At 41.6% G+C, this 16,839-nt stretch overlaps 1 protein-coding gene and 1 pseudogene across 1 annotated transcript; both read left to right on the top strand.

Moving 5' to 3' along the window:
• The first annotated feature begins 9,467 nt into the window (after positions 1–9,467).
• Positions 9,468–10,400, top strand: LOC144513630 (odorant receptor 131-2-like). Its single transcript, XM_078244790.1, has one exon. The coding sequence runs from the start codon at positions 9,468–9,470 to the stop codon at positions 10,398–10,400; it is 933 nt and encodes a 310-aa protein (XP_078100916.1).
• A 2,951-nt stretch (positions 10,401–13,351) lies between these two features.
• Positions 13,352–14,176, top strand: LOC144513622 (odorant receptor 131-2 pseudogene; annotated as a pseudogene).
• Positions 14,177–16,839: the final 2,663 nt, after the last annotated feature.

The raw sequence follows: 16,839 nt of genomic DNA, 5'->3' as shown, positions 1-16,839 counted from the left end.
CCAGGGGGCAGTTATCCCTATTGCTTTTACACTTTTTTCTACCACATCTTTTCCTTCCCTTCGCCTCTCTATTAATGTGCTTGGACACAGAGCTCTGTCAACAGCCAGCCTCTTTAGCAATGACCTTTTGTGTCTTGCCTTCCTTGGGCAAGGTGTCAATGGTCATCTTTTGGACAGCTGTCAAGTCAGCAGTCTTCCCCATGATTGTGTAGCCTACAGAACTAGACTGAGAGACCATTTAAAGGCCTTTGCAGGTGTTTTGAGTTAATCAGCTGATTAGAGTGTGGCACCAGGTCTTCAGTATTGAACCTTGTCACAATATTCTAATTTTCTGAGATACTGAATTTGGGGTTTTCATTAGTTGTCAGTTCTAATCATCAAAAGTAAAAGAAATAAACACTTGAAATATATCAATCTGTGTGGAATGAATGTATACATTATACAAGTTTCACTTTTTGAATGGAATTACTGAAATAAATCAACTCTTTCATGATATTCTAATTATATGACCAGCACCTGTATATGAGGAAGAGCAGGCTCAGCACCTATATAGTAAAACAGCTGAGGCCACATTAAGTAATTTTTTGGCACAGATTTAGCAATTCAAGGGTTATTAGTTGGTGTGCAGGAAATGATATGCGGGTGCAAATTACTAATTTGTGCATACAAATTATTGAAAAACTGGGATGACTGATACCTGCTGGGCTCCAGAGAGGGATGGCCATAACCCCAACAAGACTAAGTGTTGGGTTATACTAGAAAATAACTAGTTTGTTTGAATTTGTGAATTTAAATACCTGAATGACATTTGTAGTGTTGCACTAAGTTGTACACCTAAAAGCTTGATAGAAAACTTCAAACCCTGGATCCTTTCCAACTCTCGCACAGCTGGCCACTCAGCCCATGAAGTGGGTGTGAAATGTTGGATTGTTGGTTTCAGAAAGTTAGAGAGATGGTTGGTGGAGTTGGGAAAAGGGGATGTCTGAAGCTATTTGACCATCTGACATGCAGTTATAAAAGAAGAACTAGTACCCTGTTGGAAAGGCTGTACCTGTGGGCATGCGTCAGTATGAACATTCCAACCGTCAGCTCAAGGTAGATGCGCAGCGGAGCGAGAGGGAGACAACAGCTGTGTGTGTGATGTGTGCGTCATTGCTGAAAAGTGAGTTGTTCGGTGTAATTTCTATATGTTTAGATACCTTTGAGCATTGTATGTGAGATATTGTTGCATGCTGATCTGTCATAGTTTAGTTTCGCCACCTGGCGTTTCACACACAGTTTGACCGGTATCTCAGTGATGACCTGGGGCATCAGCAGCTGGTCCGCCACAGGAAGGTGCGTCCGCAGTCTCAGTGACATCAGGCGCTGTGCAGGACTGCAGTGCAGTCCCTCCGTGGGCGTGTTTCTCCAGTGGAGGATAGCTTTCCATGGTTCCTCGCCTGGCTTTTCTACACAGGTTTTTCACAATCTTTACTGCCGATTCTGCTTTGCCATTGGCTTTTGGGTGTCTTGGTGATGACGTAACATGCTCAAAGCACCACTCTTTTGCAAATGTCCTGAAAGTTCCACATGCAAACTGACATCCACAGTCAGAGATGGCCTGGTCTGGTATGCCGTGGTGTGCAAATTGAGCCTTGCACCTCAGGACCGTAGTTTCAGCTGAGAGGTCAGGAAGCAGATCGACCTCCCAGAAGTCAGAGTAGTGGTCCACCACGAGCAAGACATCCTTAACTGCATGGTTGAACAAGTCCATGCTCACTATCTGCCAGGGACGTGTGGGGAGCGGGTGAGACATCATAGTCTCCTTCTGTTGTTCATGTGCGTACTCATTGCACACAGAGCATTGCTGTACAAAGTCTTTGATTTCCCCCTGCATGTTGGGCCAAAATGTGTGTGTCACGGGCTTGCCTGTAGCAAGCATCTCCCCCTATGTGGCTGTAGTGAATCCGTCTCAGCATTTCCGGTCGCAAAGTCTTAGGAATGATAAAGAGTACCCAGTCTTGCACACTGATTTGGTCTCTGATGGCCCAGTACCCTCTGATCGCTATGGGCGTCTCCTCTCTGCAGTCTGGCCATCCCTCAAGCACGACCGTCTTGAGCATCTGAAGGCACACATCCGCCTCTGTGTGTTGTCGGATTTGTGCGAGGCGTTGGCTGGTGGCGTTCAGATAATCTGTCTGCTGAATTGCTGCGGTGTCGTACTGCTCCTGCTGCTGGCTGCAGAGCATTTCCCGCCTGTACTGTGCGTCTGTTCTCTGGGGTGGGGTAGCAGCTCTGCTGAGCGTGTCACTGATGTACATTTCAGGGCCTGGCTTGTACACCACTTTGAGGCAGTAGTTCTGAAGCGTAACGAGCATGCTCTGGAGGCGCTTTGGTGCACTGAGGAGGGGCTTACTGAAGATGGACACCAATGGGCGGTGATCTGTCTCTGCTGTAACATCACTCCTCCCATACAGGTAGTAGTGGAATCGCTGACAGGCAAACACAATACTCAAGCACTCCTTCTCGATTTGTGCATAATTGTGCTCTGTTTGGGACAATGCCCGGGATGCGAATGCAACTGGCTGTCCTTCCTGCAGCAAGCAGCAGCCCAGGCCTGTCTGGCTGGAGTCGCTCTGTATGGTGACCGGCCTGTTAATGTCATAATACTTCAAAACAGGCACCACCGTGATCAGCGTCTTGATCTCATTCATGGCTGTGTTGTGCTTTGGCAGTCAGTGCCACTGCGCATCATTTTTTTAAAGATTTTTTTTTTTGGGGGGGGGCATTTTTAGGCCTTTATTTGACAGGAAAGATGAAGACATGAAAGGGGAGAGAGAGGGGGAATGACATGCAGCAAAGGGCCGCAGATCGGAGTTGAACCCTGGCCCGCTGCGTCGAGGAGTAAACCTCTGTATATGGGTACCCGCTCTACCAACTGAGTTATCCGGGCATCCGCCACTGCACATCCTTATCGAGCAGCCTCCTCAGTGGTTCTCAGACCTCAGATAAGCGTGGCATGAACTTGGATAGGTAGTTTACAAACCCCATAAAACGCTGCACACCTTTAGTGTCTGTGGGGTTGGGCATGTCCAGAACCGTTCTGATCTTGTCAGGGTCAGCTTTAAGGCCCTCGGCCGAGAGGACGTGGCCGTGAAAGCGGACTTCCCTAACTCGAAATTGCAGCTTCTTCAGACTCAGCCTCAGTCTCACTTCCCTGCATCTGTCCATCAGTGCGGTGAGGTTTGCATCGTGGTCTCGGATGGCTTCCTCCTCCGTGTTGCCACAGCCCACTATTAAGATGTCATCAGCTATAGGCTCAATCCCTTTCAAGCCCACCAGGAGTTCGTGCTGCTTCCTCTGATACAGCTCTGGTGCAACAGAAACACCGAAAGGGAGTTTCAACCAGCGTTTTTGCGTGCATTCTAATGTTAATTAAGTTAGCCACTAGGTGGCACTGTTGTACTGCATTTCGCTGGTAAATACTGTCGTGCCATTAGAATTAGCTACTATAGTACAGAAATGTCAGTTTATTCTGTATTAATGCAAATGCTTAGTTAACTTGATAATGGGAAATTAACAGACTTAACAGTACTTTCTTGTTTGTTCTTGTTTATTTCAGACCACACAAACACACACATACAAGAAAACACATATATTCCTAATCACCTACACATAGATGACTATATAAAAATATAGTCATTGGTACATACCAAAAGTGTACTCTATTGTGCTTTGCTGTGCTGTGTAAATCCTTCAACAACTCAAGTAAAATTCTGGATTGAATGACATCGACTCCTTTGTGTTCTGACCGACACCCCAGTGAGACACCCATATGAACTACATCATTCTTAATACAGTCCTACCATATTTACCAAACCAACACCTATTTAACATACCCAGTGTTGTGCTAAATTCTGAAAAAAAGTAATTACTTACAGTTGCTAGTTACCTCATTAAGTGCAAGTAACGTTGCATAATTTCACTAATTACTTCTACTAAAATGTAATGTGTTGCTGTGATAAGTACATTTTTAAGTAAGTTTTTCAATGTCTTGCCCAATGGATGCCCAGTGTGCCCATAGTGTACCCACTGCATGCTCACAGTGTGCCAACAGTATGCCCAGTGTGCCTATAGTATGCCCAATGTGCCCACCTTATGCCCAATGTGCCCACAGTATGCCCAATGTACCCACCGTGGGCCAAATATGCCCACAGTATGCTCAATGTGCCTACAGTATTCCCAATGTGCCCACCGTGTGCCCAATGTACCCACCGTGTGCCCAATGTGCCCATAGTATGCCCAATGTGCCACAGTGTGCCTACAGTATACCCAATGTGCCACAGTGTGCCCACAGTATGCTCAATGTGCCCAAAGTATAGCCAATGCCTGTGATTTTCTTAGTCTTCACCACTCTCTGGAGCGCTTTCTTATCTGCAGCAGGGCAGCTCGCATGCCAGATTGACAAGCAGTATGTCAGGAGGCTCTCTATGATCGCCTGGTAAAAGGCCACTAGCAGCTTCCTCTCAGTGTTGTGCCTCCTGAGCACTCTCAGGAAGTGCAGTCTGTGGTGAAATTCAGAATACAGTACAAGATCCTGTTGATTACCTTCAAAGCATTACATGACCTTTACCTCGCTACATTTTTTAGTTCCTTGTTCTTCACTCCACTACACACCCACTCAGCTCCTCAAATATTGGCCTTTTATCCATTCCTTGCTCCAACTACAAGACCAAAGGGGATTGTGCATTTGCAATTTTAGTTCTAGACTATATTGACGATATTTAATTTACGTGATTGTACCGGTGCTGCCGGAGGTTCCGCCGAATGTCCCTCACCTTCTGCTTTCTTTGTGTTGGCATTCTAAAATTCTTATCTTTTGTTTTAGTAAAATCCTCATCACACACTCGACAGCCATTTAATTCTAGAGCTCGCCTCCCTACGTGCACATGTTCCACCAAAACATGTTCCTTCCTGAGGCTATTTCGCAGAGTCACCGTTGCTGCTTCCGGTGCTTAGCACCGCTTCCCAAGACGATTATGATTGGTTTAAAGTAATGCAAATAAACCAGACCACGTTGTTCTCCTATCTAGGAATGCTGTGTGGACTAGCCAGACCTTCCTCCGCAGCGCTGTGGAGGAAGGGTCTGGCAACGCGAGACTATTTTAGCTCTAACCCTGTGGCATCTTCTACCTCAGTCTGTCAGATCTGCTGAAACTCTGGACAGTTTAAGCGGCTTTTAAAAAGCTACCTTTACACACAAGCCTTCTTGTAGAGGTCTACAGCCCCTTTATGCTGTATTTACATTTTTAATTTAATTGTATTCAGTAATTAATACTTATTCTTTTTTATTTGTTCATATGTATTGTGCATGTGTGTGAAGCAGTTTGTAACTGCATGTTTTAAAAAGTACTATATACAAGCTAAATAAATTGTTACTTACTCATATACTTACTGTACTCTTTTGATGGTTGCAGTGGTGTTGGCTAACCAGGAGAGGTCCTTGGATATGAGGACCTCTCCTGGTGGACTTCTGGCTCCAAAACACCAAGATAGAGATGGCAAAATGCCAAACTTGAGACTTCAAAATGTTAGTCCACTAACCAATGGGTGACATCACGCTGGCTATGTCCACTTCTTTTATACATTCTATGGTCATGAGGCCTTACTAAATCACCTATAAATATTACCCAAATAGCTGTAGAGTATAGAGTATAGTAGTAGAGTTATGGTGTCTATAAGTAGGCACAGTTTGGTAATCTGAGGCCTTGCACATGCTTGTTGATGTGTTTCTGTCAAATGTATGCAATATTATACGGATGTGTATTGTGTTTGTGATCAAATACCACCAGTTGTAGCTGTGAGGTTGTTTAAATTTATTTTGAGCTTTGTGCCAGAGAAAACATGTGCATCTGGCTTCTACAAATATTTTATATTATACTGACAGTTTAGTCATAGATGAGTTATTGAGATACAAATAACAGCTTTATTGTTCTTATTGGTAAGAAGGTACCTAATGAATTCCCAACTAAGCTCAAGCCCACATTCAACCTTAGCAGAGGTCTAATCAGCCAGAATAACTAAAATCACCTGTGTGGGTGCTCAGAGGCTTTAAACTGACCTTAGTCAATCTTAAATGGAGACATATTCAGCAACTGCATCGTTTGGTTTAACCAATGTCACGCAATAACAATAATATACTAACCAATCAAGGCAGCGGTGGACCAGCAACTCCCTTGTTCTACGAGGTAATATTACAGTTTTTATCAATAGTCTGGTGGCTTTGAAGAGAGCATAGATAACAGCCATGACCGAAAGAAGTAGATCCAGGGTACAAGCGGCCGAAATGGGTTTCCTCAGGAGGGTGGCTGGCGTCTTCCTTAGAGATAGGGTGAGAAGCTCAGTCATCCGTGAGGAGCTCGGAGTCAGAGATGGGGACTCGAGTCTGAGACTTGGACTCGAGTCGCACTTAAGACTGACTTCAGACTTGACTTGCGAATCGACCCAAAAGACTTAAGACTTGACTCGGACTCGAGCTTCGAGACTCGTCAACAACCTGTTTTCATGCAATTATTGCTTTTTAAATCAAAATGTATTCATGTATTTCTATTTTCTTTTATTGGCGCATATACGGGGAAACGTGTGACGAGCTGCATGTCCCCGGCCCTTTGCCATAATGTGCAACATAACGCATGCGCCTATGTGCGCGCACTCACATATCAAAAAATACATTGACGATGGCGACACCAAATCCTCCTGGAGTTGTGCCTTTTCTCATTAGTTTTGCTTTCAATAACTTGGTAAACAGAGGCAGTAAGCTAACAGCTACATGCAAGGTGTGTGGCACCAAGATAAATGATGCCGGATCAACAACGTCGGACTTCATCAGGCATCTCAAAACGCACCTAAATAGGTCAGTCACTCACACACTAATGTGAAAAGAGACGTTACATTTAGCATATATAATCACAGGTAACAAGCTAACCATCGCAAAGTCTTGTGCTAATGCTGGGAACAGGCAGATTGTATCTTTATAGTTAGTGGTTGCTGAGGCTCAGACATCCATGGCGCACAGGAGGCGGAACGCACGGATCCATCTCCCCAGGAACAAACGCTGTGTCGGGTGGGCAAACTCGTGATGCGTAAATGATCCCGTGGATGATTTGTAGGCTATTAAGTGAACAAGGTGTACCCGGTCCACCAAACACTGGGCCGTCTTGACTGTCTTAATTCTGCACATATTTCTGTTGCTGTAGTCCTATTTACTATTTCATTATTTCATCCATGTGTGGCGCAGCAGATCCGTGCGCACTGTCACCTGCCGTGGAGACGCTGGCCTCACTAACCTCTCCTCCTCTGAGTCGGGTCTCCCTCGCGCTGGACTCAGTTTCACTGAGCCTACTAAGACTTAGAAAATAAATAAATAAATTGCATTACATCAGTGAGTTCATACTGCTTATTGTGCGTAATTTGGGCTGACACTGAGATGCATGATGCGCTGCCACTTTTCTCTTGATTTTCACTTCGACATTAGATTTTTTTGAGTGAAAGAGACGTTACATTTAGCATATATAATCACAGGTAACAAGCTAACCATCGCAAAGTGTTGTGCTAATGCTGGGAACAGGCAGATTGTATCTTTATAGTTGTATCTACATGATGTGACAGCTTTAGTTTAATATTTCACCAGGTCCGAGGTCTAGGATGTGTTAAGTAGACCCCATAAAGTTATCCCACAACTGATTTTAATACTGTACTGTATGGATGGAGCTACAGGACATGCTTTGAATTCATAAGATTTAACAATACAGTGTTAGGGACAGATCAGATGGCCAGAGACTTGAGACTTGACTTGAACTTGCCCCTCAAAGACTTGAGACTCGACTTGGACTTTCAAAAAATGACTTGTGAACATCTCTGCTCGGAGTAGAGACGCTGCTCCTTTGCGTCAAAAGGAGCCAGTTGAGGTGGTTTGAGCATCTGGTAAGGATGCCCCCTGGGCGCCTCCCTAGGGAGGTTTTCCAGGCACGACCAGCTGGGAGGAGGCCTTTTATATAGGGATTATATCTCCAACCTGGCCTGGGAACGCCTCGGGATCCCCCAGTCGGAGCTGGTTAATGTGGCTCGGGAAAGGGAAGTTTGGGGTCCCCTGATGGAGCTGCTCCCCCGCAACCCGACTCCGGATAAGCGGACGAAGATGGATGGATGGATGGATAGGTAACAGCTTTGGTTTCCTGTCGAAAAGGGCTATCTGACAGTAGAAATATTCTAAATATAGCGTACACTTAAAGTGCCCATATTATGCTCATTTTCAGGTTCATAATTGTATTTTAAGGTTGTACCAGAATAGGTTTACATGTTTAATTTAAAAAAAAAACCAACATATTTTTGTTGTACTGCACCGCTCTCTCTCACTGCTGCAGATTCTTCTTCTTCTGTACTATCTTTGATTGCACTCGCACATGCTCAGTAGCTCAGATGTAGATCATGTCAGCTAGCTAGCTCCATAGACAGTAAAAGAAAGGCTGTTTCTCCACCTTCAGTCAGTTACAAGGCAGGATTAGCTGGGAGACTTCTAAATGAGGGCGCACATGGAAGTAGTTTTTTGGAGACACAAAAGAACACCCCAAATCCCAGAAAAAGTGTTTTTTTCATAATATGGGCACTTTAAATTTAAATTATTTTAGAACATGGCAGTGTGTGAATGACAGTTACATTTAGTGCAAGTCTGTGTTGAGACACAAACTCCAGTCACCTATATATATTCAAATGTGGAATAACTATTAAGAACATTTTTTTTTTTTATTTAGGAAGGGACAATTAGTCCTGTAAATGTGCCAGATTTAGCCACACTTTCATCTGCCGTTTCTGGCAGGTTGATTGCATAAAAAGAAAACATACAAAAGCACATGAGCAAAGACTGAAGCAAATAAACACATATAAAACCACATACAGTAAAACATAACCACTACAGCAGATTTTGACAGCATTGTCAACCAGTTTTATAGATTTGGAGAAAGAGTTGAAAGATGTGATGTTCCATAGTTCTGTGGCTATCGTGTTCCAGGCATGTGCTGCTTGGTAGGAAAAGGCTGACTGCCCAAAGGTACTTTTTCTATGTGGTATTTTACAATCCCTTCTGGCAGTAGCACTAGTGAGGTCACTCAGAGACTCTTCAGCACTCAATGTATCTAACATCTGTCTATAGATAGCCAATTAGTGGTACTAGCAGTTAAGAGACTTAAGGGACATGCACAGTCCTCCCTTAAAAGACTGCAGAGCTCAGCACAAGACATTTGAAACTGTGTGCCACAATGCTACATTACTGCAGGGAGGGGTTTTGGTAAATAACTGCACTTACATCTTTTGATTTCAAAGAAGGTGGACTTGGGTATTAAAGTATTAGGATTTATGATCTCATTTTGATATTAGAAGGTATATCATTTGGCGTTTGGAAGTGTGTAAAATATTTTTCATACATATACAATATGCCAGATAACAACTCAATAGCTGGTGGTGAATCCTTGAGGCGTCACATCACTGAACAGGTCATTATAGTGCAGGTTCTGGTGGTGATTTTCCTTTGCATTAATATGTTGCTCATTGTGACCTTTTTTAAAAAGGAGAGCTTCTACACAACTGCACGCTACATCTTATTTGCTGTTACACTACTGTCTGATAGCTTTATATTATTCATGTCTGATATCCTGCTCATCCTGAGCTATTTCCGTTTTACTATGCAAATTGGCTTATGCATCATTATCTATATTCCTTTGTCTCTGTATACTTTTGTCACCCCAGTTACTTTGACAGCAATGACCCTGGAGCGTTACGTGGCTATTTGCATGCCCCTGCGTCATGGAGAGCTGTGCTCCACTCGTAGCGCTCTGAACAGCATCCTCATCATTCACGGCCTCAGCTCTGTACCCTGTATTGTTGTTCTCTCCATCTTCTTTGCATCTGTCACCCATAACTTGTATACCCAATATAGGATATGCTCCATGGATATATTTGTCTTTCTCCGATGGCAGGATCACATTAAGTTAGCTGTGTATCAGTGCTACTTCTTAATCATGTCTGTCACCATTATTTTTTCCTACATTGGAATAATGAAAGTGGCCAAAGCTGCATCAGGAGAGAACAAAAAGTCATCATGGAAAGGGCTCAGCACAGTAATTCTTCATGCTTTCCAGCTGCTGCTCTGTCTCATCCAGCTGTGGTGTCCATTCATAGAAACTGCTGTATTCCAGATTAATTTAATGTTATACATTAATGTCAGGTACTTTAATTACATAACTTTTAATCTTGCTCCAAGATGTCTGAGTCCTCTCATTTATGGCCTTAGGGATGAAAACTTTTTTCTTGCATTGAAATACTATGTCCCTTTTAGATATTACTGTGTAAAAAACAATGTGCCATGACCTGCCATAATCATTTTCAATACATGCAGCCAATACTTTGTTATAGGCTACTCATGCAATTAAAATCTGTAAAAGATACAGTTCTCCATCAACCTTTACCATGCACTTGTTGATCATTGTGGATCATTATGGTTACCTTTTTCTGAAAATGTCTGGCCCAATTTAATAATGAATGTTGTATTGCTACAATGAACACCTGGTGCAAGATTCAAGGACAATGTGTGATGACGTTTATTCCAGAAAATACTACAATAGCACAGTTTGCATCATTGCTATTGTAATTTATATGTGACCGACCTTTTTTGTATTTCATCAACTGCAGCTTTCAAAAGCCTGAAGCAATCTTAATCATTTACTTGTTATAGTAAAGTACAGTAGGAGAGTATAGAAAACAAAATTGTGTGTTTTAAGTTGCTGACTTTTTATGTAATAATGCTGCTTATCACTTTTTTTAATCAACTGAATTTTAATAACTTTACCAGTCTAATGCGGGGCCTTGAGCAGCTTTGTGGTTTTTAGTTCAGATTACACTAATGGGTCACGGTTCTTCATTGCCACATAAATATTTTATCTATCTTTATTTATCAGGCTTTGGTACATTATACTGGAAAGAAAGAAGATAGAGAGCCAACAGAGAGTTGTGACATTGATATACAGTATGCACATTATTCAGCACAACACACATCAGTGGCTCTGTATTAATTGTGTGAAAATATAAAAAGGAGAGCAAAACAGAGCTTTGGGTCTAAGATCAGTATATTTGTATAAATCAATCACAATTTCTTGATGAAAAGTCTTCAGGAAAACAATACACTGAACTTCCCCAACATTGAAAAAATTTCATATTTAAACTATTCCTGGCCTGCTCAAATTCAAAGTGTACAGTTCATAAGCATAACAGACCATTAAAGAAGTCTGCCCAAGTTCACTGTATTACACTATATCGGTTGTATTTAAAATACAATAATTTGAACAAAGTATGTGTTGGTTTGAATTGTGGTAGAACCAAATGCATTTCCCCTAATGACAAAATGAAATCTGTGTTGATAAATGCAAATATTTGTGTACAAACTGATGACACTTGACTGTTTTTGTAAAATAAAGTTAATCCACCCATTTTCTATACTGTTTTTTAATGCTTTATTAACACTGGAAACTGAAAAAGACCTCCACGATCTACACTTCAGTCAGGAACACTCTTGTGATAGATTTTACATTCACACATGCTCTGCACTTGCATATACTGACTCGCAAAGACTGTTATACATAGTAGAAAAATGTAAGCATATGGTCAAAGAGCTTGAGCTACAATGTGCCTTCACTTGTGCTTTCAACCCTTTCTTATTCCCAACTCATCAGATACTGACGCTTGGTCAGAACCCCTTGGGGCTTTCACAACCGACTACACTTGACCACGAAGTCCAGTTCTTTTGATAAGTATGAATAGGGCATAACAGTAACTTTTTTCCCAAGTTGAAAAATTTAGGAGTGACTTACATAAGGTAACTGCTATTACTTTTGAAGCTAATTGTACAATAATACAATAGTGTTATGAATACAAAGTGTAATGTTTTCTATTTAGAAATACATTCTATTGATCAATACATTATCAGTAAAGTTGAATATACAGTACAGTAGTAGTGTAACGGACCGCCCCTACGGTTCGGTTTGCATGTGAACCGTGGATTAATTGCAAATGCAACCATCATAGTGGGAAATACAGTATAACTGCTGCTGTTACGTGAACGGGGCTCAGCAGAGAGACGGAGCGGGCTACCGCCACCTCTGCAGCTTCTTCAGGGAGTCAGGTCAATGCCAATAAAGCTGTCGCAACTGTGGTTTTCATACATACTGCCGTATGGTTCGCATCAGGTGTTAAAACCAACTGTACCCATATACGGAATTGGACTAGTATTTAACACATCTGCGAAACATTTTAACAGGTTATTAAACTGTCTCAATTTAATACTGATAGACGGCAGCGCAGCCTGTTGCCAAAAAAGACTGAGAGCTCCGCGCCCGTCAGCAGCAGCTTCTCGCTGCGCCGCTGGTCCCCCAGGGTATACTCTAACTCTGTAACGGAAATCCCATTAGCGCTAGCTTTACAGCGGAGCAATCAGATCCAGTCAAATCAGCGCCAGCTGCAGTGTAATATATAGCGGCTGCTGAAAATCAGATGTTTTGGCACTTCTGATATTCCTTTGGTGCTGCCTAAAAACCTCTTTGGGGGTGCTAAAACTTTCTCTGTGCAGGAAAAACACTGTGTGAGTCGGTCAAGGGATGTCTGTGACTCTTTGTTTGTGCCTACGCACCAAACAATTTGAAGTAACCAGTCTTCTTGGAGTCTCTGGATGTCATTGTAGAAAGGATACCACCAAGGGACTCTATAGTTCTGCTGGGGATCGTCATCTATCATGTGGGCAATGATGGAGAAACCTGGATGGGGATGATTGGAAGGAATGGCCGGTCAGATCTGAACCTGAGTGGTGCTTTGACATTGGACTCACTAGTCATAGATTGACCATAACAAGCGTTCACACCCTAGACCAAAGATTGATGACCAACTTTATGGTCATATGATCAGGTCTGTGGCTGTGTGTCTTGGACACTCGGGCCAACAGCGGAGCAGTGCTGTCAACTGCTCACCACCTGGTGGTGAGATCAGATGGCGGGGGAGGCTGCCTGGTAAACCCTTTTGTGTAGTGAGATTGAACTGGACGAGGGTGTGCTCGAATTATCAGGGTCAGCCTCCCGGGAAAGTTTATTCCAGGGTACTGGAAAGGAGGCTCTGACCGATTCTTGAAACCTCAGATCCATGGCTCTATGCCAAAAAATGGTGGATTTCTCCTACACATTACAACCTGCAGCTATGGTTATGAGCTTTGGGTAGTAAACAAAAGTGGCCAGTGTTATATATATATATATATATATATATATATATACGTTTGTATATGGCAGATAACCGCTTACTGGTTGGTGGTGAACCTTTACAAAGGCAGATCAACGACAAGGTCATTATTGTGCAGATCCTGGAAATGATTTTTCTTTGCATTCACTTTTTGCTTATTGTGACCTTTTTAAAAAAGGAGAGCTTACACACAACTGCACGCTACATGTTATTTGCTGTTACACTACTGTCTGATAGCTTTATATTATTCATGTCTGATATCCTGCTGATCTTCAACTATTTTGAAATCACCATGAATGCTTGGTCAAGTATCATTATCTCTGTTGTAGCACTTCTATATATTACAGTCACCCCAGTTACTCTGACAGCAATGACCCTTGAGCTATACGTGGCTATTTGCATGCCCCTGCATAGGTTTTACAAACAATACAGTATATGCTCTGTTGAGATATTCATTTTGTACAGATGGCAGGATCACATTAGGTCAGCTGTGTATCAGTTTTACTTCTTGATTATGTGTATAACTATTCTATTCTGCTATGTTAAAATAATGAAAGTGGCCAAAGCTGCATCAGGAGAGAATAGAAAGTCAAACTGGAAAGGTCTCAGAACGGTAATTCTTCATGGTTTCCAGCTGCTGCTCTGTCTCATCCAGCTGTGGTGTCCCTTCATAGAAGCTGCTGTAGTTCAGAATAATTTCAAATGATTTAATCATGTCAGGTACATAACCTTCATACTGTTTAGTCTCGCTCCAAGATGACTGAGTCCTCTCATTTATGGCCTCAGGGATGAAACAATTTTTCATGCACTGAAATATTATGTTCTCTGTGGCTTTGTCAAGAATAATTATTTTCAGTTGACACATTAGAGCCCTACATTTTCTACAGAAAATAATGTTTATGTCTTAGTAAATATTAACTCTAATCGATTTAATTGGCTGTATGCAAATCAAATAGTCAAAGATTCATTTTATTTGTTGTTATTATGTGAACAGTGAAAAATACAATGATGCAAACAATATCTTTATAAAATAATGTTTTTGTTACAACAAAACATACAATAAACAACTTTGTGATCCGATACTGGATAAGTCTCACTGCCAAACAACATTTACTGGAGATTCAATAATAATTTTCCTGGAGCTTATAAAGCAGCTGACATGCATGTCTTAAATAATGATTTATACAACATTGAAGAATCACAAATTGATAGCTATTCATTCCTTTTTCAAATTTAGATTTTCTTTGTGTAAATGCAAACATCGTAACCTAAACATCTTACAGGCTCAAAAAGACAGAAAGAGGAAGAGAAACACAATAGGGAAATCAAAACTCATAGCTTTCAAAGGTGAAAGTAGGGCTGCACCATTATGGCCAAAATCACTTTCACTTCCATGTTGTGCTACATTTATGCTAATGTACAAATCTTTGCATAACATTAGTAGGGCTAGACTATTCGGATATTCCTTCTTTGGGTAGGTATTCGGTTTTGAATTTTGGGATTTGGATATTTTTGTTTGTTTGTTTTTTTCTTCAAACTAAATCTTTTAAAATTAATGTCTTTAGTTGAATTCAAAAGACACGTGTTGCAGCACTGTTTTAATTTCAGCTAAGTGTGAGAGTCTGTTCTATCATTTATCCAAACCTGATAGTGAAACGAGTCGTTTCATGGGGGTTGTGACACTCAAAAACGTGCTGCCCCTCTGATGTCATCCCCTCTAGACTCTTTAAAGAAGTGTTTGATGTCCTTTGTCCAATTGTGTTAGCTATAGTGAACTGCTCCTTGTGTACTGGTGTTGTCCCTTCTGGTTTCAAGCATGCAGTGGTGCAATCACTGCTGAAAAAAATCAATTTTGACCCCAATGACCTTAGTAATTATAGACCCATCTCTAAATTATCTTTTAATTCTAAAATCCTGGAAAAAGCAGTTTTCCAGAAGATTTCCTCTTTCCTGAATAGTTTACAATACATTGGATAAATTCCAATTTGGCTTCAGAGCCCTCCGCAGCACAGAATCTGCCCTACTCAAAGTTTATAATAACATCTTACTTACCATTGACTCTGGATCATGTGCATTGCTCATCCTCCTATACCTCAGTGCTGCTTTCAACACCATTGATCATGGCATTCTTATTTATTGTCTGGAAAATGGAGTTGGACTACAGGGCCCTGTCTTAAGCTGGTTTAAATCCTACTTGACAGAAATAACTTTCTCTGTGAAATTAGGTACTAAGTCCTCTCCAGTGGGTATTACATTTGGCGTCCCCCAAGGATCAGTTCTTGGCCCCCTGTTATTCTCCCTATACATGCTGTCCTTTGGTTCTGTCCTTGAAAAGCACAACTTATATTACCACTGCTATGCTGATGATACACAACTGTACTTACCCATCTCCCCTGGTTGCACTTCATCTATTAATACAATCTTTAGCTGTTTGGAGGACATTGAATCCTGGATGGCAGCAAACTTCCTCCAGTTGAATACAAAGAAAACTGAGATGATTTTATTTGGATCCCCCACCGCTACAAAAAACCTGAGCAATGCCCTTGGCCCTTGGTCATCAAATTTGCAGAGTGAGGTCAGAAACCTAGGTGTTCTCTTCGACAGCTCTCCTAATTTTAATAAACAAGTCAGCTCTGTTGTTAAAGGTAGTGTTTATCAGCTCAGAACAGTAGCTAAGCTGAAATACGTTTTACCTAAGAATGATCTTGAAACAATAATTCATGCTTTTATTACCTTACGTTTAGACTACTGCAACTCACTATCACAGGCCTAACCCAATATAATTTAAATAGACTCCAATTAGTCCAGAATGCTGCTGCAGGACTCCTCACTGGCACCAAAAAGTATGACCACATAACTGCCGTCTTAGCTGAGCTTCATTGGTTGCCAGTGAAATTCAGAATACATTTTAAAGTTTTACTTTTTGTTTTTAAAGCACTCCATGGTCAAGCCCCTCTGTATATTTCTGATCTCCTGTCCACTTACTCTGCTGCCAGGTCACTCAGCTCCACAACCCACCAACTCCTTGTCATCCCCCAGACACGCCTAACAACCAGAGGGGACCGAGCCTTTTCTGTAGTAGCCCCCGAACTCTGGAATTCCCTCCCACCCCATATCAAATCCTGTAACACAATTGCCAGTTTTAAATCAAACCTGAAGATGCACTTTTACTCTCTTGCTTTTAACTCCGTTTAATTCCTTTTTTTTTTTTTTTTTTAAGATTAAGAACTGAACTGAACTTTTTATTTTTTTGTATTTGCAAATTTTGTTCCATTGTTGTTTTATTCTATGTTACATTATTTGCACACTTGATTGTGTATCTTTAAGGCATACTGTTTCTGCCTTCCCTGCTCTAGCTGTAAAGCACTTTGGGTCAACTGTTGTTCGTTTAAATGTGCTATACAAATAAAATGACTTGACTTGACTTGACTCAAAAACGTGTATCCACTGATTTAGATGTCCTTTTCCCAATGTAAAGTCTATGGGGGAAAATCTTTTTGGGCCCCATGGCATCACGTGATGGACATGGAA

Source organism: Sander vitreus, chromosome 3, assembly GCF_031162955.1.
Source record: "Sander vitreus isolate 19-12246 chromosome 3, sanVit1, whole genome shotgun sequence".
NCBI classification, from domain to species: domain Eukaryota; kingdom Metazoa; phylum Chordata; class Actinopteri; order Perciformes; family Percidae; genus Sander; species Sander vitreus.
The sequence above is the reverse complement of the archived record's forward strand: the minus strand, read 5'-3'. Positions and strand labels throughout refer to the sequence as shown.

What these genes read in the sequence shown, in the direction of transcription:
- LOC144513630 (XM_078244790.1), top strand. Translation starts at nt 9,468, where the DNA reads ATGCCAGATAACAACTCAATAGCTGGTGGTGAATCCTTGAGGCGTCAC.